The following is a 26,418-nucleotide window of genomic DNA, read 5'->3' on the forward strand; positions in this document are numbered from 1 at the left end:
TCAGGCTGCATATATAGAGAAATTCCTCCCATGTCTCTGACCCATTGATCATTAATTCCCTATTACAGAAAAAACACTATTTCCATCGATTGTTAATTCCCTATTGACCTCTAGTCCTCTGCGTTGTGTATTATTTTAAAATATTCTTACATTTCTAACAAAAAATGTAAGAGATTAAATCAGAACGCCATTGAAAATATTATTATTATTATTTTAGAAATCCTTAGGCTTCTCTGAAAGCATAGAAGGCTCTCATTGTTCCCCACTGTATTTGGGTTAGTATATTTGTACTCCGCATGAATTTTTTCACCATTGTGAATATCTAAAGAATCTAAATGTTCTTATAACATATAAACACAGAAATACTGGACATTTTGAACTCTTATTATGATGACGATTTGACAAAATTACAGTCATTGAATTGGACTTGCGTTTTTCTGTTCTTCGTCGCGACCTCTTGTCCCCCGAGCGGTCTTGACTCTGAACAGATGAGTATAACAGAACTCATATGGCAGGCGAAAACCTGAGAAAAATCCAACCAGGAAGTGGGACATCTGAGGTTTGTAGTTTTTCAAAGCTTGGCCTACCGAATACACATTGCGATATGGATAAAGTTGCACTTCCAGCGGCTTCCACTAGATGTCAACCGTCTTTAGAAACTTGAATGAGAATTCTACTATGAAGGAGGGGCTCATGAGACCTCAGTGGTCTGGCAGAGTGCCTTTGTCTCATGACGCGCGCTCCCGACAGAGTTACCTCTCGTTCCAGTGCTTTTCTTCAGACAAATGAATTCTCCGGTTGGAACATTATTGGTGTTTTATGTTAAAAACATCCAAAATATTGATTCCATACATCGTTTGACATGTTTCTAAAGGACTGTAAAGGAACTTTTCGAGTTTTTGTCTGGATGAAGTGCCTGCGCCTCACGAAGATGGATTACTGGGCTGAACATGCTAACAACAAGTGGCTATTTGGACATAAATTATGGAACTTTATGGAACAAATCAGTCATTTATTGCCGAACTGGAATTCGTGGGGGTGCCTTCTGATGAAGATCACCAAAGGTAAGTGAATATTTATGGTGTTGTTTCTAACTTTGTTGTTATTTAGCTCGTCTGGTAGGCTCATGTCTCTGGGCAGCTCTCGGCTGTGCTTCCCTTTGTAATATGTAATAGTTTGCAAGCCCTGCCACAGCCGACAAAACGTTGGAGCCAGTGTAGTACGATTCAATCTTAGTCCTGTATTGACACTTTGCCTGTTTGATGGTTCATCGGAGGGATTTCTTATAATCTTCCGGCTTAGAGTCCCGCTCCTTGAAAATGTCAGCTCTACCCTTTATCTCAGTGAGGATGTTGCCTGTAATCCATGGCTTCTGGTTCGGGTATGTATGTATGGAAACCCTGCCCTAGAAAGGTTTTAATGACCGTATATATTTTGGTTTTATTAAGTATCAAGGTAGGGTGACTCTTTCAGTTACAAGCATTCAATTTTGCAATCCCATACATTTTGAGGGAATTTGTGTCGATTTGTGCCGCATTCAAGTAGATGTTCTGTATAGTTGGGAGCAAGGTCCCAGTGATGTACTGCGGCGTCTTCACCACCCGCTGGTCGTGAACGGAGCAATTCCAGTACGAGGCCATGATGCAACGCTCTCGATGGTGCAGCAGTAGTATTTGGAGAGGACCTGGGGTGGCATGCCACATTTCTTCAGCCACCTTAGAAAGTAGAGATGCTGTTGCACCCTCTTGACATGAGTGGTTGGTCCATGTCAAGTCCTTGGTGATTATGTTGGACATTGAGGAGGCATCATCCTGTATCATACTGATCCACCAATAGAGTACCCTTGATTGAGGGAAACTACGAAACCTAAAACAGCAGAGAATCCCCCCTTGCTCTTACACACCACTGGGTCCCAATGCATCCTGTCAGCTGGAGTCTCGGGCGCTAAACCAGCCTGTGTGTGGTGTAATTGTTCCTCTCCTTCCTACCTACTCCCCCCCCCCCCCCCCCCCCCCCGTGTAGTTCTAGGCTGGCATGGATGGATTGGATGGGAGAGCAAAAGTGTGTGTGTGTGTGTGTGTGTGTGCGTGTGCGTGCAACAAGCTCTCATATTCTCACTATAGAATTATACGTTCATCCACGTTCTCCAAATATCAAATTTCAAAGTTGCTTCAAACGTGTTTTTGTTTGCTCCAGCGGCACTGTATAGTTCCATTTCTCCAAAATTCTAATTTCGAAGTTCAGGGTTAAGTTTAGGCACTCATTCCGAATGTTTAAGGTAAGTTTTAACCCTATCCTAAACCTTAACCATTTGGAATGAGTGCCTCAACTTAACATTTTACCTGAAAACACAAGCCTACTTGAGGGTAATAGCGCGCACTGTTGCCCCTAGTGGATGGTTCTGAAGTAATTTCCTGATGTCCTCAGGACATGGATAGACGTCAAATTTTGAAGCCCGTCTTGAACAATTTCCCTGGAGGGAGAGTATTGAAAAGAAGACACCTTTTTTTCTGATTCAACATCACTCCGATTGTTAGGAATATGAGTCAAAATGGTATTATGTAGTTGCTCAGGTTGCCGAGATTTATATTTTTGGGACTATTGCATTGGCTCCCATTGCACCAGTTAAGCTAAATTAATTGGTAAGACTCTTTTTCTTCCCAGAAATCTGTTTTCTTTTTAACTCGTTTTTTCTACTCTTCCTCATTAGTTTCATGCCATGTTTGCTTAATGTCTCTCTCGATCTTGCTCTTCCATTCTCTTGTTTCTTACTCACCTGGCCTCAACTGTTTCATTCACTCTGGCTTCACCCTTTCTCTCGCTCTTCTTCTCTTTCTCTCAACCTAAACCTATGCATCTCCGCCATCTTTCACATTTCAGAGACATAACTGAGAGTTGAGTAGAATACTTGTAGTGTATTAGCTTGTGGAGATAGACAACTTCCATTCAACATGATTCCAACCTACAACCGTCATTCAATACAATTCCAACCTACCTTGACTTTAGTGCCATCAGAGATGCCATGGCAGTCACCAGAGTACTTGGCTCTTTTAAGCTTGTATATTTTTGTATTTATTAGGATCCCCAATTAGCTGCTGCCGAGGCAGCGGCTACTCTTCCTGGGGTCCAAACAGGATACAACATAGCAAATAAAATGCATGATATACATTTACATTTAGCCATTCAGCAGATGCTCCCATCCAGAGTAACCCATAGCTAGTGCATTCATCTTAAGATAGCCAACCCCATAACACAGTCGAATCCCAACCATGTATCACATAAATAATACAATGCAAAATACAACACAAAGTGCATACAAATGGCTGTGTGTCTCTTTAAAGTCCCCATCGTGCCACATGGTGTTCTTTTATTTGTAAAAATGATCTGGTTTTATTGCTAGCTTGAATTACCTGGGGTGGCAGAAAGTTCCTATTGAACACGGTGTGTTTCCCAGCCTCTGTTCTGGACCTGGGGACTGTGAAGAGACCTCTGGTTGAATGACTTGTGAGATACTGATGAGTGTCCAAACTGTGTAGAAAGCCACAACTTCCATTCAATGGGATTCCAAACTAAAACTTCCGTACAACCTAATTCCAACCTAACCTTGACTTTTTTTAAACCTTTATTTAACCAGGCAAGTCAGTTAAGAACACATTCTTATTTTCAATGACGGCCTAAGAACAGTGCCTGTTCAGCGGCAGAACGACAGATGTGTACCTTGTCAACTCGGGGGTTTGAACTTGCAACCTACTGGTTACTAGTCCAACGCTCTAACCACTAGGCTATCCTGCCGCCCCAGTGATATCAGAGATGACATGGCAGACACCAGAATAGTTGGCTTCCCTAAGCTTATGGAGAGAGCCACGACCTTCACTCAACTTGATTACAACCTAACATTGACTTTAGTGAGTGCTATCAGAGATGCCATTGGCAGACAACATCCAAAATGCTGATGTGACTTCAGTTCTCCATGCCAAGGCTTATGAATAAAAGTATTTGGCATATGAAACAGTTCATCATTGATCTATTGTAAAAGTCAGCGACGTACAGGTGACCTTGTGACCTTATTATAACCATTGCCATTAGAAGTGCCAGGGTCACGTGAATAAAAAGCAGGCTCCTTAGTGACGTGGAGAATAATACAGAGCTGATGTAATTATGATAATCCTTCCTTAAGTGGCGTACATTTTCTTTGTGCTGCCTTTGACCTTCAGAAGGAAGAAGTGCCTGAGGCAAAGCCATTGAGTGGAATACAGGAAGTGTTTGACAGTGAATACAAAAGGAACGTGTACAATGAATGACGGCAAATGTCGTTCGCAACCTCGAGTGTACTAACCTTTGTGTAAATTCACAAGTCAAAATAACTTGAATAAATGGAACAAGGATTATTTTTCAGGTACATATAAACAGTGCCTTCAGAAAGTATTCAAACCCCTTGACTGATTCCACATTTTATTGTGTTTACAGCCGTAATTCAAAATATATTAAATTAAATTAAAAACTCACCCATCCACACATAATAACCCATAATGAAAGTGAAAACATGTTTTTAGGAATCTTTGCTAATGTATTGAAAATTAAATTCTGAAATCTCATTTACATAAGTATTCACACCCCTGTCAATACTTTGTAGAAGTGCCTTCGGCGGGGTTTACAGCTCTGAGTCGAAGAGCTTTGCACACCTGGATTGTAAAATATTTGCCCATTACTGTTAAAAAAATTATTCAATCTCTGTCAAGTTGTTTGTTGATCACTGCTAAACAGCCATTTTCAAGTTTTGCCATAGATTTTCAAGCCAGTGTAACTCAAAACTGTAACTAGGCCACCCAGGAACATTAAATGACAGTGTAGATTTGACCTTGTGTTCTAGGTTTTAGTCCTGCTGAAAGGTGGAATTTGTCCTCCAGTGTCTGTTGGGAAGCAGACTGAACCAAGTTCCTCTGTGCCTATAGCTTTATTCCGTTTATTTTTATCCAAAAACACTCCCTAGTCCTTGCCGTTGACAAGCATACAGTACCTATAACATGATGCAGCCACCACCATGCTTGAAAATATTAAGAGTGGTACTCAGTGACATGTTGTGTTGGATTTGCCCCAAACATAACAATTTGTATTTAGGACAACAAGTTCATTTCTTTGCCACATTTTTTGCAGTATTACTTACAGTACTAGTCAAAAGTTTGGACACACCTACTCATTCAAGGGTCTTCCTTTATTTTTACCATTTTCAACATTGTAGAATAATAGTGAAGACATCAAAACTAACACATATGGAATCATGTACTAACAAAAATAAATGTTAAACAAATCAAAATATATTTTATATTTGAGATTCTTCAAAGTAGCCACCCTTTGCCTTGACAGCTTTGCACACTGAGGAATATTTTTCGAAACAGTCTTGAAGGAGTTCCCACATATGCTGAGTACTTGCTGGCTGCTTTACTTTCCTTCACTCTGTGGTCCAACTCATCCCAAACCATCTCAATTGGGTTGAGGTCGGGTGATTGTGGAGGCCAGATCATCTGATGTAGCACTCCATCACTCTCCTTCTTGGTCAAATAGCCCTTACACAGCCTCGATGTGTGCTGGGTCATTGTCCTGTTGAAAAAACAAATGATAGTCCTGCTAAGAGCAAACCAGATGGATGGTGTATCGCTGCAGAAGACTGTGATAGCCATGCTGGTTAAGCGCGTCTTGAATTCTAAATAAATCACTGACAGTTTCACCAGCAAAGCACTCATACACCTCCCCCTCTATGTTTCACGGTGGGAACCACACATGCAGAGATCATCCATTAACCTACTCTACGTCTCACAAAGGCAAGTCGGTTAGAACCAAACATCTCAAATTTGGACCCATCAGACCAAAGACAGATTTGCACCGGTCTAATGTCCATTGGCCCAAGCAAGTCTCTTTTTCTTATTGGTGTCCTTTAAAAGTGGTTTCTTTGCAGTAATTCAACCATGAAAGCCTGATTCACACAGTCTCCTCTGAACAGTTAATGTTGAGATATGTCTGTTCCTTGAACTCTGTGAATAATTTATTTGGGCTGCAATCTGAGGTAACTCTGGGTCTTCCTTTTCCTGTCTTTTCTCTTTGCTTATTTGAGCTCTTCTTGCCATAATATGGACTTGGCTGTTTACCAAATAGGACTATCTTCTGTATCCCACCCCTACCTTTTCACAACACAACTGATTGGCTAAAACGCATTAAGAAGGAAAGAAAGTCCACACAAACTTTTAACATGCATTCCAGTTGACTACCTCATGAAGCTGGTTGAGAGAATGACAAGAGTGTGCAAAGCTGTCATCAAGGCAAAGGATGGCTACTTTGAAGAATCTTAAATATATTTTGATTTGGTTAACATGTTTTTGGTTACTACATAATTCCATATGTGTTATTTCATAGTTTTTATCTCTTCACTATTATTCTAAAATAGTATATAGTTTACAAAAACCCTGCAATGAGTAGGTCTGTCCAAACTTATGACTGGTACTGTAAGTGCTGTGTTGCAGACAGGATGCATGCTTTGGAATATTTTAATTCTGTACAGGCTTTGTTCATCTTTCTCTTCCATTTAGGCTTGTTCTCATAACGCAATCATTCAACTCAAACTGTTTTAAAATCACCATTGGCCTCACATAAATCCCTGAGCAGTTTCTATCCTCTCTGGCAACTGAGTTAGGAAAGATGCCTGTATCTTTGTAGTGACTGGGTTTATTCATACACAATCCAAAGTGTAATTAATAATTTCACCATGATTCAAGTGTCATTTTTACACATCTACCAAATCTGTGTCCTTCTTTGCGAGGCATTGAAAACCTCCCTGGTCTTTGTGGTTGAATCTGTGGTTGAAATTCACTATTCGATTGAAGGACCTTACAGATAATTGTATGTGTGAGGTACAGAGATTGGGTAATCATTCAACCACTAGTATTGAACAACAGAATGAGAATGAACTTATTTAGGCTTGTCATTACAAAGGGCTTCAATGCTTATTTCAAACATTTTCTTCAAACAAAATTCCACTTTGACATCATGGGGTATTGTGCATAGATCTGTGACACGCAATCTCAATGTAAACCATTTTAAATTCAGGCTGTAACAAAAAAAGAAGGAAAAAGTAAAGGGGTGTGAATACTTTCTGCTGGCACTGTAGTATAAAAACAAGGTTTTTATCAAAATAAAAAGGTGCATCTAACTTGAAGAGTTTTGCTTATTTTATTCAAGTGCTCTCATTGGTTGCTTTGTGCCAACCTGCATCAGAGCTTGGAAGATGAAATATGGGCCATTTGTATTCCTTGCTTCAATTGCATGTCCAACAGCAAATAAATAAAATAAAAAGCCAAAAAACAAAACAAAAAAATATGTGATTGATTCCTCTTGTCCCTCTGCATCTTTATCCGGCTTTATGCCTCTCTCTTAAAACCAGATCCAAATTCCAATTTGTGTTGTTGTTCTTTTGCTTTCGCCTTGGCTGTGGACTAAGGGAAGCGAGTTTGTTTTGTCTGTTTTTCAGAGTGGGTATCCTCAAGGGTACAGAAGTATTGAGTCCTGTGTGTCCTACTCTCCTTTCACAATTCTCCTCAGTCAGAGAGAGCGCGCAAGCTTGCCACACAGCCTCTTATGGGATGGGGGGGGGGAAAATCTGTGCATCTTACTTCAGTGAATCCCACACGTAAAGAACAATATGTTCGCAGTTTGAAGCTGTATACATGTTCAGCCCACTAATTTGACAAAGGGTTCACAGCCCCCCCCCAAAACAAGGGTTCACAGCCACAAAGGAAAGTAAGATGGCGAGAATACCACAAAAACAACATTGTCTGTTAATGGAGAGCTCATCTCTCTGGTACTTTCCCCTTTATTAGGTGTTACAAAATGTTTTCTGGCCGCGTCGCCTGCTTTTTTTGTTACCACTAATGACCGGAATAAACATTGATTCCCAAACATTTAGCCTCGTGACTAGTGCTAACCTCATCCACCCCATGTTGTTTCTTCTGAATTGACTCTTAAATGAATTATGCAAATGAGCATCCTTTGAACCCTTTAATTTAACTCGAACATTAGCTGTATTATCTTATCATCAATCATGGCCTTTCAATTCTTGTAAAGAAAGAAAAATATAGGCTGCATTAAAACAGACGAATAGGTCAGCTCTTGGAAGGGGTGGTTCGTCTGATGACATTTGAAATGCGGCAAAAACAGAAAAGAAAGGGAATGAAAAAGAAGATAGGATTCTGGCTCTCGTTTGCCGAGCAAGCGGCCTTCGGAGGGAGGCTGCAGTCTAACTGACAGCGTTGTCAACGGCAACGTCTTTGCCGGTGGTAACATGACATCGCCGTGGAGACGGGCCGGAGTGAAGAGAGATAAAAGAGTTCTATGACAGGTGAATTAGAAGTGAGGGCCAGAGATGTGTCTCCCAGCAAGGGAATAACAAGACGGATAGACAGTGTAACACACAGAGGAGAGGAGCAAGGGAGTGAGAGATGTATGTCAACGAGGAGGAGAGAAAATAAAGAGAGAGACAGTGAGGGGTATGGACATTGAGGGAAAAGGAAGGGGAGACGGAGTGAGTTGAGAGGAGGAGAAGAGATGGAGTGCAATCCTCAAAGAGAGGCAGTTGGAGAGAACTGGAGAGGGTGAGCGAGAGATGAGATATCAGGAGGGGGAAAGTGGGAGAGAGGGAGGATGAGATGGAGTGTCTGAATATGAACTGCATTGTTGGTTAATTAAGGGCTTGTAAGTAAGCATTTCATGGTAAGGTCAACACCTGTTGAATTTGGCGCATGTGACAAATACAATTGTATTTGATTTGAAAGAGAGGAAGGGGGAAAAGCAGAGCATGGTTTAGTGAGACAGAGCAAGACGAGGAATAAGAGAGTGAGGGATGGATTCACACAGAAAAGGGAGATTAAAGGAGAGAGAGGTGTTGCCTGGGGTGGTCTAGTGGTAAAGACCACCCCCTTCAACACATACAGTACCAGTCAAAAGTTTTAGAACACCAACTCATTCAAGGGTTTTTCTTTATTTGTACTATTTTCTACTTTGTAGAATAGAAATGAAGACATCAAAACCATGAAATAACACATACATATGGAATCATGTAGTAACCAAAAAAGTGTTAAACAAATCAAAATATATTTCATATTTAAGATTCTTCAAAGTAGAAACCCTTTGCTTTCATGAGGAATGCTTTTCCAACCATCTTGAAGGAGTTCCCACATATGCTGAGCACTTGTTGGCTGCTTTTCCTTCACTCTGTGGTCCAACTCATCCCAAACCATCTCAATTGGGTTGAGGTTGGGTGATTGTGGAGGCCAGGTCATCTGGTACAACACTCCATCACTCTCCTTCTTGGCCAAATAGCCCTTACACAGCCTGGAGGTGTGTTGGGTCATTGTCCTGTTGAAAAACTAAGCGCAAACCAGATGGGATGGCATATTGCTGCAGAATTCTGTGGTAGCCATGCTGGTTATGTGTGCCTTGAATTTTAAAGAAATCACTGGCAGTGTCACCAGCAAAGCAACCCCACACCATCACATCTCCTCCTCCATGCTTCACAGTGGGAACCACATGTGGAGATCATCCGTTCACCTACTCTACGTCTCACAAAGACACAGAGGTTGGAACCAAACATCTCAAATTTGGACTCATCAGACCAAAGAGAGATTTCCATCGGTCTAATGTCTATTACTCGTGTTTCTTGTCCCAATCAAGTCTCTTCTTCTTATGGGTGTCCTTTAGTAGTGTTTTCTTTGCAGCAATTTGACCATGAAAGCCTGATTCACACAGTCCTCTGAACAGTTGATGTTTAGATGTGTCTGTTAATTGAAGTCTGTGAAGCATTTATTTGGACTGCAATTTCTGAGGCTGGTAACTCTAATGAACTTATTCTCTGCAGCAGAGGTACCTCTGGGTCTTCCTTTCTTGTGGCAGTCCTCATGAGAGTCAGTTTCATCATAGTGCTTGGTGTTTTTTGTGACTGTACTTGAAGAAACTTGAATTTTCCACATTGACTGACCATCATGTCTTAAATTAATGATGTACTGGGCATTTCTCTTTGCTTATAGTAGCTGTTCTTACCACAATATGGACTTTTACCAAGTAAGACTATCTTCTGTATACCACCACTTCCTTGTCACACCACAACTGATTGTCTCAAACGCATTAAGAAGGAAATACATTCCACAAATTCACTTTTAACAATGCAGACCTGTTAATTGAAATACATTCCAGGTGACTACCTCAAGAAGCTGGTTGAGAGAATGCCAAGAGTGTTAAAAGCTGTCACCAAGGTAAAGGGTGGCAATTTTGAAGATTTTTTTTTTTAACCTTTATTTTACTAGGCAAGTCAGTTAAGAACAAATTCGTATTTTCAATGACGGCCTAGGAACAGTGGGTTAACTGCCTGTTCAGGGGCAGAATGACAGATTTATACCTTGTCAGCTCGGGGGTTTGAACTTGCAACCTTCCGGTTACTAGTCCAACGCTCTAACCACTAGGCTACCTAGTGGTATGATTCTACAATGTAGAAAATAATAAAAATAAACAAAAACCCTTGAATGAGTAGGTGTGTCCAAACTTTTTACTGGTACTGTATGCTCTTCCTAACCACACAGATTTGAACCCTGTGACAAACCTTTGTGTCTTTACCGTCTTCTCTTCAATTAAAAACATACTAAAATAAAATTATGAAAGAGGGGTATAGAATAGTGAAAGGGAGGACGATGTGTCGCTTACTGGTGGCATTGGTGAGCCGAAAGGTGACAGAGCTCTCAGGGATGTCACACACGTTGCGAACAGTCACCTCGCACGTGTAGTTTGCAAAGTCCTTTGGCCTCAGGTTCTTCAGCTTCAGCACCTTGGTCTCCCCCTGCGTGACAGAAAACATGGACTGGTCACACAGATATAACAGTAACACACCCTCACTGACCGCATGTGAATAATCTTCACAAAAACACAAGCACACAGTATATTTACACAATCTCAGACACACACCATAAATACCCTGTTGGCACATTTCTAAATGCACTTTTAACCCTCCTGCTGTGTCCCTGTCAAATTTTCTCTCTGAAAAATTTTGTTAATTTAATCTGATTGTCATAAGGTTCCATGACAATGTCCACAAAGGGCCTGTGAACAAACAAAACACATTTTGATGATTTTCATAACATTTTGGGTGTTTTGTTGAACTTTTGTACACCTGTGGTGTTCCCGATCAAAAATTACTGGTCATTAGAAATGAATGGGTGAGACTACAATTAGTGTATAAAATTGAGTTCAGGCACATGCCCATTCATCAGATGGACACAGTTCCTCTCCCAGACCCCCACATGCATGTATGTTTGAGCATACACACACACACACACACACACACACACACACACACACACACACACACACACACACACACACACACACACACACACACACACACACACACACACACACACACACACACACACACACACACACACACACACACCCCTTCTGGCTTCCACGGGAACCTTTCCCCAATAGATTCTTTCCCCCATGGGAACCAAACCTGTTTGCATTCTCACAAACAACCGCAACATTGTTTCAGTAATATATAGAACTTTTCTCGCAGCTCTGGTATATAAAGCTTTTTTGAGGACTTGCTCACAATTCATTCTGTGGCAGCACAATGACCTAATGATATACTGTATGTGAGGCTCTTGATCATATCTTTGATTATGACACCGGAGAGAAGGAGAGAGGCCAAGAAACTGACAGTGAAAATGCATTAGAGGAGGAAGTGTCAGAGTTTGAAGACACAGAATATGATCCAGACCAAGAAACAACCGATGTGGAACAATCCAGTGATGAGGAGGAGGGCCCTGCTGAGGTTGTTGTTACATTCGGTCAAAGAATGGGAATTTGTCCCGGTCTTCATCCCTACCTGAGAGGAGAAGTCGGCATTCAGCTGAAAATGTTATCAGGATGACCCCAGGGCCAATGAAATACGCCATATACCAGGATGATGACATAAAATCCTGACACTATTTAAACATTTGAATTGGTTTCAAAACAAATCAAATGACATTTTATTAGTCACATGCGCCGAATACAACAGGTGTAGTAGACCTTACAGTGAAATGCTTACTTAAGAGCCCCTAACCGACAGTGCAGTTTAAACAAAATATGAATAAGAATAAGAGATAAAAGTAACAAGTAATTAAAGAGAAGCAGTAAAAAAATAACAATATATACAGGGAGGTGCTGGTACAGAGTCAATGTGGAGGCTACATACAGGGGGGTGTCAGTACAGAGTCAATGTGTGGGGGCACCGGTTAGTTAAGGTAGTATGTACTACCAGTATTAAAGTGACTATGCATAGATTACAACAGAGAGTGGTAGTGGTGTAGAGGGGGGGGGGGTGGCAATGTGAATAGTCTGGGTAGCCATTTGACTAGATGTTCAGGAGTCTTATGGCTTGTGGTTAGAAGCTGTTTGGAAGCCTCTTTGACCTAGACTTGGCGCTCTGGTACCGCTTGTCGTGTGGTAGCAGAGAGAACAGTCTATGACTACGGAGGCTGGAGTCTTTGACAATTTTCAGGGCCTTCCTCGGACACTGCCTGGTATAGAGGTCCTGGATGGCAGGAAGATTGGCCCCAGTGATGTACTGGGCCATTCGCATGACCCTCTGTAGTGCCTTTTTTTATTTTATTTTTTATTTTACCTTTATTTAACCAGGTAGGCAAGTTGAGAACAAGTTCTCATTTACAATTGCGACCTGGCCAAGATAAAGCAAAGCAGTTCGACAGATAAAACGACACAGAGTTACACATGGAGTAAAAACAAACATACAGTCAATAATGCAGTATAAACAAGTCTATATACAATGTGAGCAAATGAGGTGAGAAGGGAGGTAAAGGCAAAAAAGGCCAAGATGGCAAAGTAAATACAATATAGCAAGTAAAATACTGGAATGGTAGTTTTGCAATGGAAGAATGTGCAAAGTAGAAATAAAAAAATAATGGGGTGCAAAGGAGCAAAATAAATAAATAAATTAAAATTAAATACAGTTGGGAAAGAGGTAGTTGTTTGGGCTAAATTATAGGTGGGCTATGTACAGGTGCAGTAATCTGTGAGCTGCTCTGACAGTTGGTGCTTAAAGCTAGTGAGGGAGATAAGTGTTTCCAGTTTCAGAGATTTTTGTAGTTCGTTCCAGTCATTGGCAGCAGAGAACTGGAAGGAGAGGCGGCCAAAGAAAGAATTGGTTTTGGGGGTGACTAGAGAGATATACCTGCTGGAGCGTGTGCTACAGGTGGGAGATGCTATGGTGACCAGCGAGCTGAGATAAGGGGGGACTTTACCTAGCAGGGTCTTGTAGATGACATGGAGCCAGTGGGTTTGGCGACGAGTATGAAGCGAGGGCCAGCCAACGAGAGCGTACAGGTCGCAATGGTGGGTAGTATATGGGGCTTTGGTGATAAAACGGATTGCACTGTGATAGACTGCATCCAATTTGCGGTTGGAGGCCTTGCGGTTGGAGGCCGAGCAGTTGCAATACCAGGCAGTGATGCAACCAGTCAAGACGCTCTCGATGGTTCAGCTGTAGAACCATTTGAGGATCTGAGGAGCCATGCCAAATCTTTTCAGTCTCCTGAGGGGGAAAAGGTTTTGTTGTGCCCACTTCACGACTGTCATGGTGTGCTTGGACCATGTTAATTTGTTGGTGAAGTGGACACCAAGGAACGTCAAGCTCTCAACCTGTTCCACTGCAGCCCCGTCAATGAGAATGTGGGCATGCTCGGTCCTCTTTTTGCTGTAGTCCACAATCATCTCCTTTGTCTTGATCACATTGAGGGAGAGGTTGCTGTCCTGGTACTACACGGCCAGATCTCTGACCTCCTCGCTATAGGCTGTCTCATTGTTGTCGGTGATAAGGCCTACCACTGTTGTGTTATCGGGAAATTTAATGATGGTGTTGGGGTCGTGCCTGGCCGTGCAGTCATGAGTGAACAGGGAGTACAGGATGGTGCTGAGCACGCACCCCTGAGGGGCCCCTGTGTTGAGGTTATCAGCGTGGCAGATGTGTTGTTACCTACCCTTACCACCTGGGGGCGCCCCGTCAGAAAGTTCAGGATCCAGTTGCAGAGGGAGGTGTTTAGTCCCAGGGTCCTTAGTTTATTGATGAGCTTGGAGGGCACTATGGTGTTGAACGCTGAACTGTAGTCAATGAATAGCATTCTCACATACAGTTGAAGTCGGAAGTTTACATACACTTAGGTTGGAGTTATTAAAACTCATTTTTCAACCACTCCACAAATGTCTTGTTAACAAACTATAGTTTTGGCAAGTAGGTTAGGACATCTACTTTGTGCATGAGACAAGTAATTATTCCAACAATTGTTTACAAACAGATTATTTCACTTGTATCACAATTTCAGAGGGTTCAGAGGTTTACATACTCTATGTTGACTGTAATTTTAAATAACTTAGACAATTTCAGAAAATTGTGTCATGGCTTAAGAAGCTTCTGATAGGCTAATTGACATCAGTAGAGTCAATTGAAGGTGTACATGTGGATGTATTTCAAGGACTACATTCAAACTCAGTGCTTTTTTGCTTGACATCATGGAAAAATCAAAAGAAATCAGCCAAGACATCAGAACAAAATTGTAGACCTCCACAAGTCTGGTTCATCCTTGGGAGAAATGTCCTAATGCCTGAAGGCACCAAGTTCATCTGTGCAAACAATAGTACGCAAGTATAAACACCATGGGACCACACAGCCCTCATACCGCTCAGGAAGGAGACGAGTTCTGTCTCCTAGAGATGAACGTACTTTGTTGAGAGAAGTGCAAATCAATCCTAGAACAACAGCAAAGTACTTGTGAAGATGCTGGAGAAAGGTACACAATTATCTATATCCACAGTAAAACAAGTCATATATCGACATAACCTGAAAGGCCGCTCAGCAAGGAAGAAGACACTGCTCCAAACCGCTATTTAAAAAAGCCAGACTACGGTTTGCAACTGCACATGGGGACAAAGATCGTACTTTTTGGAGAAATGTCCTATGGTCTGATGAAACAAAAATATATATTTTTGGCCACAATGACCAATATTATGTTTGGAGAAAAGGGGGGGGTGCTTACAAGCCGGAGGCTTACAAGCCGGAGAACACCATCCCAACTGAGAAGCACGGGGGTGGCAGCAACATGTTGTGGGGGTGCTTTGCTGCAGGAGGGACTGGTGCACTTCACAAAATAGCTATATTGTAGCAACATCTCAAGACAGTCAGGAAGTTAAAGCTTGGTCACCAATGGGTCTTCCAAATGGACAATAACCCCAAGCATACTTTCAAAGTTTTGGCAAAATGGTTAAGGACAACAAAGTCAAGGTATTGGAGTGGCCATCACAAAGCCCTGACCTCAATCACATAGAACATTTGTGGGCAGAACTGAAAAAGCGTGTGTGAGCAAGGAGGACTACAAACCTGACTCAGTTACACCAGCTCTGTCAGGATGAATGGACCAAAATAAACCCAAATTATTGTGGGAAGCTTTGGAAGCTTCCCTGAAAAGTTTGACCCAAGTTAAACAATTTAAAGGCAATGCTACTAAATAACTAATTGAGTGTATGTAAACTTCTGACCCACTGGGAATGTGATGATAGAAATAAAAGCTGAAATAAAATCACTCTACTATTATTCTAACATTTCACATTCTTAAAATGAAGTGGTGATCCTAACTGACCTAAGACAGGGAGTTTTATTTGGATTACATGTCAGGAATTGTGAAAAACTGAGTTTAGATACACCTTAGCCAATTACATTTAAACTTCCGACTTCAACTGTAGGTGTTCCCGTTGTCCAATTGGGAAAGGGCAGTGTGGAGTGCAATAGAGACGGCATCATCTGTGGATCTGTTGGGACGGTATGCAAATTGGAGTGGGTCTAGGCTTTCTGGGATGATGGTGTAGATGTGAGCCATGACCAGCCTTTCAAAGCACTTCATGGCTACTGACATGAGTGCAACGGGTCGGTAGTCATTTAGGCAGGTTACTTTCATGTTCTTGGGCACAGGCACTATGGTGGTCTGATTAAAACATGTTGTTATTACAGACTCGGACAGGGAGAGGTTGAAAATGTCAGTGAAGACACTTGCTAGTTGGTCAGCGCAAGCTCGCAGTGCATGTCCTGGTAATCTGTCTGGCCCTGTGGCCTTGTAAACGTTGACCTGTTGTTGACCAATGGTCTTACTCACATCGGCTGCGGAGAGAGTGATCTACACAGTCTTCCGGTACAGCTGGTGCTCTCATACATGTTTCAGTGGTTTTTGCCTCGAAGTGAGCTTAGAAGTAGTTTAGCTCGTCAGGTAGGCTCCTGAGACTAGGCAGCGCTCGGCTGTGCTTCCCTTGTAGTCTGTAATGGTTTGCAGGCCCTGCTCACAGAGCCGGTGCACTACAACTCGATCTTAGTCCTGTACTGACACTTTTCCTGTATGATGGTTTGTCAGAGGGCATAGCGGGATTTTTTATAAGCTTCCGGGTTAGAGTCACACTCCTTGAAAGCGGTAGCTCTAGCCTTTAGCTCAGTGCGGATGCTGCCTGTAATCCATGGTTTCTGGTTGGGGTATGTACGTACGGTCATGTGGGGATGACGTCATCGATGCACTTATTGATGAAGCCAATGACAGATGTGGTGGACTCCTCAATTCCATTGTATTCCAGTGTGTGCTAGCAAAACAGTCCTGTAGCTTAGCATCTGCTTCATCTGACCACCTTTTTTTTATCTAGTCACTGGTGTTTCCTGCTTTAATTTTTGCTTGTAAGCAGGAATCAAGAGGATATAATTATGGTCAGATTTGCCAAATGGAAGGCGAGGGAGAGCTTGGTATGCATCTCTGTGTGTGGAGTATAGGTGGTCCAGAGTTTTTTTCGCTCTGGTTGCACATTTAACATGTTGATAGAAATGAGGTAAAACTGATTTAAGTTTCCCTACATTAAAGTCCCCAGCTACTTGGAGCGCTGCCTCTGGGTGAGCATTTTCTTTTTTGAATATGGAGGAATACAGCTCATTCATTGCTATCTTAGTGTCAGCCTTTGACTGTGGTGGTATGTAAACAGCTACAAAGAATATAGATGAAAACTATCTCGGTAGGTAATGTGGTCTATAGCTTATGAGAAACTCTCCCTCAGGCGAGCAATGGCTCGAGACTTCCTTAGATATCGTGTACCAGCTGTTGTTTACAAAAATACATAGACCGCCGCCGCTGTTCTATCCTGTATATCGTATAACCAGCCAGCTGTATGGCGATATTGTCTTCGTTCAGCCACGACTCCGTGAAGCATAGGATGTTACAGTTTTTAATGTCCTGTTGGTAGTTTAATCTTCCCAATAACTTCTCCATTTTATTGTCCAAAGATTGCATGTTTGCGAGCAGAATTGTGGGGAGTGGGGGTTTATTCGATTGCCTCCTACTCCTCAGAAGGCAGCCCACCCTCCGGTCTCTCTTTCTCCTCCTCCTCTTCACGCAGATCACTGGGGTCAGGGCCTGTTCCCGAGGTAGCCGTATATCCTCCGCCTCGGGCTCGTCAGAGACGTGAAAGAAGAAAACCGATTCTGCTAGTCTATGGTGAGTAATCGCAGTCCTGATGTCTAGAAGTTATTTTCGGTCATAAGAGACCTTTGACATAAAGTAGTCTGTGATAAATAGCACAATACGTTTCATCTGAGCATTTGCTATAGTCAAAATAATCCATAGATTATGCAAATCCATCTTTTTTTCCCATATATATCTTTCACTTTCCATTCCCCTCTCCGTCCATCCTCTCTCACTATCTCGCTCTCTCGCTTCCCCCCTCGCTTCATCTGTCTCTGCAGTCCATAGAACTACATAGAGCTTTTCAAACTCTACTCCAATAATGATTCCCAGATAAGCTAGTTCATACTTCATTCCCAAGGCTGCCTATTCCACCCGTCTATGCCTTGGTGTGCGTCCCAAATGACAATCTATTCCCTACATAATGCACTATTTTTGACCAGAGCCCTGTGGGCCCTTGTCGAAAGTAGTGCAATAAAAAGGGAATAGGGTGCCATTTGGGATATAGGCTTGGCTGACTGAGTGGGATTTTTCCTGTCTCATTCTTCCACTGTCGTAGCGTGGGAAGAGCTACTCCGGCTAATTGTGCTTTCAGGGTGGCCCTTTGTAGCAGACCATACAGCTATTTCAATTAAAGGAGAACAGAGGAAACAATGCTAGTAGCTAGATCGGGTCGGGGAGTCATCTGTTACGTTACCAGCTAAAATATTGTAATCAGATGTCAGATACTTTGAAAAATGTGATGATCACTTCCAGGATTCTCTGACCGGTGAATTAGAAGTGATGGCCTGAGATCCATCTCCCCTTTTAAGGGAATAACAAGACGCATAGACATTTGTGTGGGAAAAAACGATGACACCTTTCCGTTTTTCTTAATGACATTCGAATCAGCATTGAAAAAATGCCAAGTTTAAGTTTGTTCCGGATGAGCGAGTCTGACCACGAGTCAGAGACCACAATGACGACACACCAAATGCATTTGATGGATTGCGGGAAAAGAGCAGGCATATGATTTTGTAGGCTATAGTGAAAGCCTATGTCTTCCAATGGTGCGACTGCTGTCGGGATAAAATATTATATGACCAACTTGAATAAACGCTTCAAGGTAAGGACGACAGCTGTGGTGTAGCCGACGGGCTATATGGATATTTATTTATTGCACCTTTATTTAACCACGTAAACTAGTTGAGAACAAGTTCTCATTTACAACTGCGACCTGGCCAAGATAAAGCAAAGCAGTGTGACACAAACAACAACACAGAGTTACACCTGGAATAAACAAGCGTACAGTCAATAACAATAGAAAAAAAAGAAAGTCTATATACAGTGTGTGCAGATGGAGTGAGGAGTTAAGGCAATAAATAGGCCATAGTAGCAAAGTAATTACAGTTTAGCAAATTAACACTGGGACTAATAACTAGATAAACAATGTAAAGCATATGGGATCTGTAAAATGTATATAGGTTCGGAACTTCTGTGAAATAGCATAATTACAAATACAAACTGGATGGACGTCAGAAATAGAGGAAGGACTAAGAACAAACAAGAGAGAACTATTGTAAAGTAGACTGTGTCTGTAAAATGTGTATAAATTGAAAGTAAAAGCAGAAGTGTTTATTAGTTTACTCCAATTGGGGGATCGGCGGTAGGGTTTGCGGGGAATAATAATAAAGGTATATTCTTTAAAAAAGTATGTATGTCTATATAGGTATGTGTATGTATATATGTGTATATGTATGCATGCGTGTATGGATATATATATTTACCCAAAAAATATGGGGGATTGGAAATGATTACATGGAAGCAACATTCTTTCCGCAATATTAAGCTGATCCACCCTCTAAAAAAAAATGAACACTGGAGTGATATATGAGCAGATGATGATTGTGCAAGTAGAAATACTGGTGTGCAAAAGATCAGAAAAAGTCAATTAAAACAATACGGTGATGAGGTAGGTAGATTGGGTGGGCTATTAAATTAAGTGTTTAATTTCATAATTCTATGGTGTCACCAACAAAAACGTAAATAATACATATACATAAATAAGAAAATAAAGAAATAAATATTGCAAATGCATTCCATGAGAGTAGCACTTCTTTTTCAACCATGTTTTGAAGCAATGAGCCCAATCAGTCCTCCCATGACAAAAACATCGTAGGCTAATAGGTCCTTCATTTTTGTTCAGGTAAAACAAGTCCTCTTGTTGAAGATCAAGGGGTATTTAATTAATTGGACTGTCTGGAAATCGGACTTTAAAAAAATCTAAATAGATAGCCTAATAGTTGTATTATCTGTACTGAAGTAAAAAACAATGGGTTAGAAGCCTACATAACCATAAATGCAAAATGCAAAATGCAAAAAATGCAACATCCATTTATGGCCAGTAAACTCTAAAGTACATTTGTCTTACAATAGATGCCGTTCAATTGGTAATTGGTAATATTCATTTTTGTCTTCTAATGACTCTTAGGGGGAAAGTAATCTAAAAGTACTCATTTTACGTTTACTGAGTTTGGGTAATCCAAAGTTACATTAATGATTACAATATTGGACAGGTAACTGAAACGGATTACATTTAGAATGTAACCGAACCAACCCTGATGGTGTACTGACTGACTCAGAGTTTAACAGCTGCCTGTGTGTGTATGTTTGTATGAAAGAGAGTTTGCTTGTGTGCGTGTGTGTGCTGTTTGCAACCAGAATCTGTGATTTGCTGTCTGTAAGCATTGAGTCCCACTGCAGAAGCTGCTATAGTCCCTGTTGAATGGCTGAACCTTGAAGTCCATTTAAGGGTATACTGGCAAAAAAATGGACTATCCCACAGCTATATTGTTGGATGCTTTTCAATTGTTGTACTAACGTGACATATTCCACATATTGCTGCCTTGTGATTTGAGAAGAGAGGCTCAGCTTTGACAGTGGAATGTGAGGTGATTTTCAAAGGTGATTTTTAACCTGTGAACAGATGAAGTGCTGTGTGCATGTACATATACAGTATATACACATATATATACACATACATATACAGTAGAGAGAACAAGTATTTGAATCACTGCCGATTTTGCAGATTTTCCTACTTACAAAGCATGTAGAGGTCTGTAATTTTTATCATAGGTACACAGAGACGGAATCTAAAACAAAAATCCAGAAAATCACATTGTATGAATTTTAAGTAATTAATTTGCATTTTATTGCATGACATAAGTATTTCATACATCCGAAAAGCAGAACTTAATATTTGGTACAGAAACCTTTGTTAGCAATTACAGAGATCATACGTTTCCTGTAGTTCTTGACAAGGTTTGCACACACTGCAGCAGTGATTTTGGCCCACTCCTCCATACAGACCTTCTCCAGATCCTTCAGGTTTCTGGGCTGTCGCTGGGCAATATGGACTTTCAGCTCCCTCCAAAAATGTTCTATTGGATTCAGGTCTGGAGACTGGCTAGGCCAATCCAGGACCTTGGGATGCTTCTTACGGAGCCACTCCTTAGTTGCCCTGGCTGTGTGTTTCGGGTCGTTGTCATGCTGGAAGACCCAGCCACGACCCGTCTTCAATGCTCTTACTGAGGGAACGAGGTTGTTGGCCAAGATCTCGCGATACATGGTCCCATCCATCCTCTCCTCAATACGGCGCAGTTGTCCTGTCCCCTTTGCAGAAAAGCATCCCCAAAGAATGATGTTTCCACCTCCATGCTTCACGGTTGGGATGGTGTTCTTGGGGTTGTACTCATCCTTCTTCCTCCAAACACGGCGAGTGGAGCTTAGACCAAAAAGCTCTATTTTTGTCTCATCAGACCACATGACCTTCTCCCATTCCTCCTCTGGATCATCCAGATGGTCATTGGCAAACTTCAGACGGGCCTGGACATGCGCTGGCTTGAGCACGGGGACCTTGCATTCGCTGCAAGGATTTTAAACCGTGACGGCGTAGTGTGTTACTAATGGTTTTCTTTGAGACTCTGGTCCTAGCTCTCTTCAGGTCGTTGACCAGGTCCTGCCGTGTAGTTCTGGGCTGATCCCTCACCTTCCTCATGATCATTGATGCCCCACAAGGTGAGACTTGCATGGAGCCCCAGACCGAGGGTGATTGACCATCATCTTCAACTTCTTTCATTTTCTAATAATTGCACCAACAGTTGTTGCCTTCTCACCAAGCTGCTTGCCTATTGTCCTGTAGCCCATCCCAGCCTTGTGCAGGTCTACAATCTTATTCCTGATGTCCTTACACAGCTCTCAGGTCTTGGCCATTGTGGAGAGGTTGGAGTCTGTTTGATTGAGTGTGTGGACAGGTGTCTTTTATACATGTAACAAGTTCAAACAGGTGCAGTTAATACATGTAATGAGTGGAGAACAGGAGGGCTTCTTAAAGAAAAACTAACAGGTCTGTGAGAGACGGAATTCTTACTGGTTGGTAGGTGATCAAATACTTATATCATGCAAATTAATTACTTAAAAATCATACAATGTTATTTTCTGGATTTTTGTTTTAGATTCCGTCTCTCACAGTTGAAGTGTACCTATGATAAAAATGACAGACCTCTACATGCTTTGTAAGTAGGGAAACCTGCAAAATCTGCAGTGTATCAAATACTTGTTCCCCCCACTGTATATACACACACACACACGTATACTGTATATATTTGTATTTATTATGGATCCCCATTAGCTGTTGCCAAGACAGCATCTACTCTTCCTGGGGTCCAGCAAAAATAAGGTTATACAATTAAAAAAATATTAGAATACATTCATTGCATAATTCACAACACACATAGTGTGTGCCCTCAGGCCCATACTCCACTACCACATATATACAACACAAAATCCATATGTACGTATGTGTAAATGTTATCATGTGTGTGTATGCATGTTTCTGTGCCTATGTTTGTGTTGCTTCACAGTCCCTGCTGTTCCATAAGATTTATTTGTTATCTGTTCTTTTAAATCTGATTCTACTGCTGCATCAGTTACCTGATGTGGGATAGAGTTCCATGTAGTTATGGCTTTATGCAGTACTGTGCACCACCCAGTCTGTTCTGGACATGGGGACTGTGAAGAGACCTCTGGTGGCATGCCTTGTGGGGTATGCATGGGTGCCTGTGCTGTGAGCTAGTCGTTTAAACAGACAGCTCGGTGCATAAAAAATGTCAATACAAATACAAGTAGTGATGAAGTCAATCTCTCCTCTACTTTGAGCCAGGAGAGATTGGCATGCATATTATTAATGTTTGCTCTCTGTGTACATCCAAGGGCCAGCCATGCTGCCCTGTTCTGAGCCAATTGCAATTTGGTCCTTTATGTGTGGCACCTGACCACACGACTCAACAGTAGTCCAGGTGCGACAAAACTAGAGCCTGCAGGACCTGCCTTGTTGATAGTGCTGTTAAGAATGCAGAGCAGCACTTTATTATGGACAGACTTCTCCCCGTCCTAGCTACTGTTGTATCAATATGTTTTGACCATGACAGTTTTACAATCCAGGGTAACTCCAGGCAGTATAGTCATCTCAACTTGTGTGTATGTGTGCATAGTGTGACGTGTTCAAGGATGAACACATCACATGGATAAGGTCTGTGTTTGGTATACAAAGTATGTTCTACTACGTTATGCTTGCTGTACTGTGTGTTACGTTTAGTCTGGAATGTTAGTGTGTGTGCCTATACTTGTCTGCATGGCGGTTCAAAGACATTCACTCCAATATCCTTGCTTTGTCCAATATGATGTGATGAGTGAGCATGAGTATGTTTGTGATTAGGCCCATCTATGGGAGGCTGTATCTCTGCGCTGTGCTATGGGTTGAGGTGAAGTGTGAACATAAACACAATGAAGGGCCACCTGGCACTGGCAGAACAACTACGGTGTATTCACAATAGATTGACAGTTTTACCCAGTTATATATGGTGTATACGTGTGTTTCCCTCATACAACCAATACCTGTGTGTAGAGTGGCTCGTAGAAGCACACTGTTGTGCTTGCTTTCTCTTACGGGTTGTGGTCATAGAGATATATAAAAGGACTAGATGGATATAACCCATTTTAGCACGGGCATTGCCATTGAAGACCTAAGACCTCCAGCATTTTAAAGTAGTCAACAGGGTGGGGATTCCTATTTGTTGGGAGCGATCAGCCAATGATCCGAGCACTGTCTTCTTCATATTGTAAATTGGGTTGCCTATAGTTTGTAAATGGCTTTAAGCTATTTCACCGCCATCTAGTGGCTACAATACATTAATGACAAGATTTGGTACAGGACCCCAGTACTGCAGGTGGAGGTAAATAACCAATATTAGCCCCACCCTTTTTTCAAACACAAAATAAGAAAATTGACTACTTAAAAATGGAGAGGTCACAGATGCCATAATGGCACAGGTACAAAGATGAGTCCTATATCTATTTCTATGGTTGTGGTTCATTTGTGTGTGCATGTTTATGTGTATGCCGTGATCCTCTGTCCATACTGTTCTATGGGTTGTGCTGAATTTGAAGTGTGAACTTGTGTGCTTGTGTTTGGTCCTCTTACAGTACCTGTGTGTAGAGCGGTTCGTAGATGTCCACTCCGGTATCCTTGCTCTGCTCTATGGGCGTGTTGCCACGTTTCCAGATGAAGCGGGCTGGGGGGTTGGAGTTGACCGTACAGCGCAGGAACACCGTCTTCTCCTGGTAATAGCTCCCGCGCACATCACTGATGGTCTGGTGCACTGTCAGCACGGGTTTGTCGAGGTCTAGAAACACACACACACACACACACTTTGTCAATATCAATAATATGTTTATCCAAATACTATGCAAAACTCCAAGGTTATGTAAAGACCTTCTTCAGAATGGTTAGACTGCACTACGCAGTCTCCACCTACTGTACCTTATACATTACTGAGACACTCCACAAATGAATCAGGAAAATATCTACACTACAGGGTTACCAGCCCATATAGGTGTGGCAGGAAAATGTGTGTGTGTGTTTCCGTGCATGACTCGGGTCATTTTGGCTACCTTCCTGTTTTATGTGCTGTAGGAGCAGTCCTCTACAGATGCCAGTTCTTCATTTGATGTTCCTGTTTTTGCAGGAATTGTTCTGCACTGTAGGAAATGCAAGCTTGTAGTGTATCCGAGGTTTAGAAATTGGGGCGGCCCACCGAACACACCGGACCATTTTTCCTCAAGGCCCTGACATTGGTCAATGTTTTTCCTTGAGGCCCCCATTATTAGCCAGGTAATGATAATTTTGCGCCCAAAAGCCTACTGGGCTAAAAATCAGTCCGCCCATTTACAAATGCTTCTAAAGTTTGTAATGTCCACCAAACAATGTCAAACGTGATTTTCCATAACAGAACATTTATCAACCTCTACAAAAAAAATGGCTATTCATTATTAGCCTTACTGTTATCCCGAAAATAAAACACACTGGTTTCAGACCACTATCCCAGGAAAGATTGTATGGTTAGATGGCTTCTCTTCTTCAAGAGATCGAAGAGTACAGTATACAGTGCCTTGCGAAAGTATTCGGCCCCCTTGAACTTTGTGACCTTTTGCCACATTTCAGGCTTCAAACATAAAAGATATAAAACTGTATTTTTTTGTGAAGAATCAACAACAAGTGGGACACAATCATGAAGTGGAACGACATTTATTGGATATTTCAAACTTTTTTAACAAATCAAAAACTGAAAAATTGGGCGTGCAAAATTATTCAGCCCCCTTAAGTTAATACTTTGTAGCGCCACCTTTTGCTGCGATTACAACTGTATGTCACTTGGGGTATGTCTCTATCAGTTTTGCACATTGAGAGACTGACATTTTTTCCCATTCCTCCTTGCATAACAGCTCGAGCTCAGTGAGGTTGGATGGAGAGCATTTGTGAACAGCAGTTTTCAGTTCTTTCCACAGATTCTTGATTGGATTCAGGTCTGGACTTTGACTTGGCCATTCTAACACCTGGATATGTTTATTTTTGAACCATTCCATTGTAGATTTTGCTTTATGTTTTGGATCATTGTCTTGTTGGAAGACAAATCTCCGTCCCAGTCTCAGGTCTTTTGCAGACTCCATCAGGTTTTCTTCCAGAATGGTCCTGTATTTGGCTCCATCCATCTTCCCATCAATTTTAACCATCTTCCCTGTCCCTGCTGAGGAAACGCAGGCCCAAACCATGATGCTGCCACCACCATGTTTGACAGTGGGGATGGTGTGGTCAGGGTGAAGAGCTGTGTTGATTTTACGCCAAACATAACGTTTTGCATTGTTGCCAAAAAGTTCAATTTTGGTTTCATCTGACCAGAGCACCTACTTCCACATGTTTGGTGTGTCTCCCAGGTGGCTTGTGGCAAACTTTAAACAACACTTTTTATGGATATCTTTAAGAAATGGCTTTCTTCTTGCCACTCTTCCATAAAGGCCAGATTTGTGCAATATACGACTGATTGTTGTCCTATGGACAGAGTCTCCCACCTCAGCTGTAGATCTCTGCAGTTCATCCAGAGTGATCATGGGCCTCTTGGCTGCATCTCTGATCAGTCTTCTCCTTGTATGAGCTGAAAGTCTAGAGGGACGGCCAGGTCTTGGTAGATTTGCAGTGGTCTGATACTCCTTCCATTTCAATATTATCGCTTGCACAGTGCTCCTTGGGATGTTTAAAGCTTGGGAAATCTTTTTGTATCCAAATCCGGCTTTAAACTTCTTCACAACAGTATCTCGGACCTGCCTGGTGTGTTCCTTGTTCTTCATGATGCTCTCTGCGCTTTTAACGGACCTCTGAGACTATCACAGTGCAGGTGCATTTATACGAGACTTGATTACACACAGGTGGATTGTATTTATCATCATTAGTCATTTAGGTCAACATTGGATC

The 26,418-nt window shown here is 41.8% G+C and overlaps 1 protein-coding gene across 1 annotated transcript in view; it reads right to left on the reverse strand.

Moving 5' to 3' along the window:
* Window positions 1–26,418, reverse strand: part of LOC109895575 (MAM domain-containing glycosylphosphatidylinositol anchor protein 1) — a 410,076-nt gene that overhangs the window by 181,385 nt on the left and 202,273 nt on the right. Inside the window, exons 5-6 of the mRNA XM_031830541.1 lie at window positions 24,099–24,295; window positions 10,741–10,873 (exon numbers count right to left, since the gene is read on the reverse strand). Coding sequence (XP_031686401.1) covers window positions 10,741–10,873; window positions 24,099–24,295 — 330 coding nt within the window. The remainder of the gene's footprint in view (window positions 1–10,740; window positions 10,874–24,098; window positions 24,296–26,418) is intronic.

Source organism: Oncorhynchus kisutch, linkage group LG8, assembly GCF_002021735.2.
Source record: "Oncorhynchus kisutch isolate 150728-3 linkage group LG8, Okis_V2, whole genome shotgun sequence".
In the NCBI taxonomy this organism is placed as follows: Eukaryota; Metazoa; Chordata; class Actinopteri; order Salmoniformes; family Salmonidae; genus Oncorhynchus; species Oncorhynchus kisutch.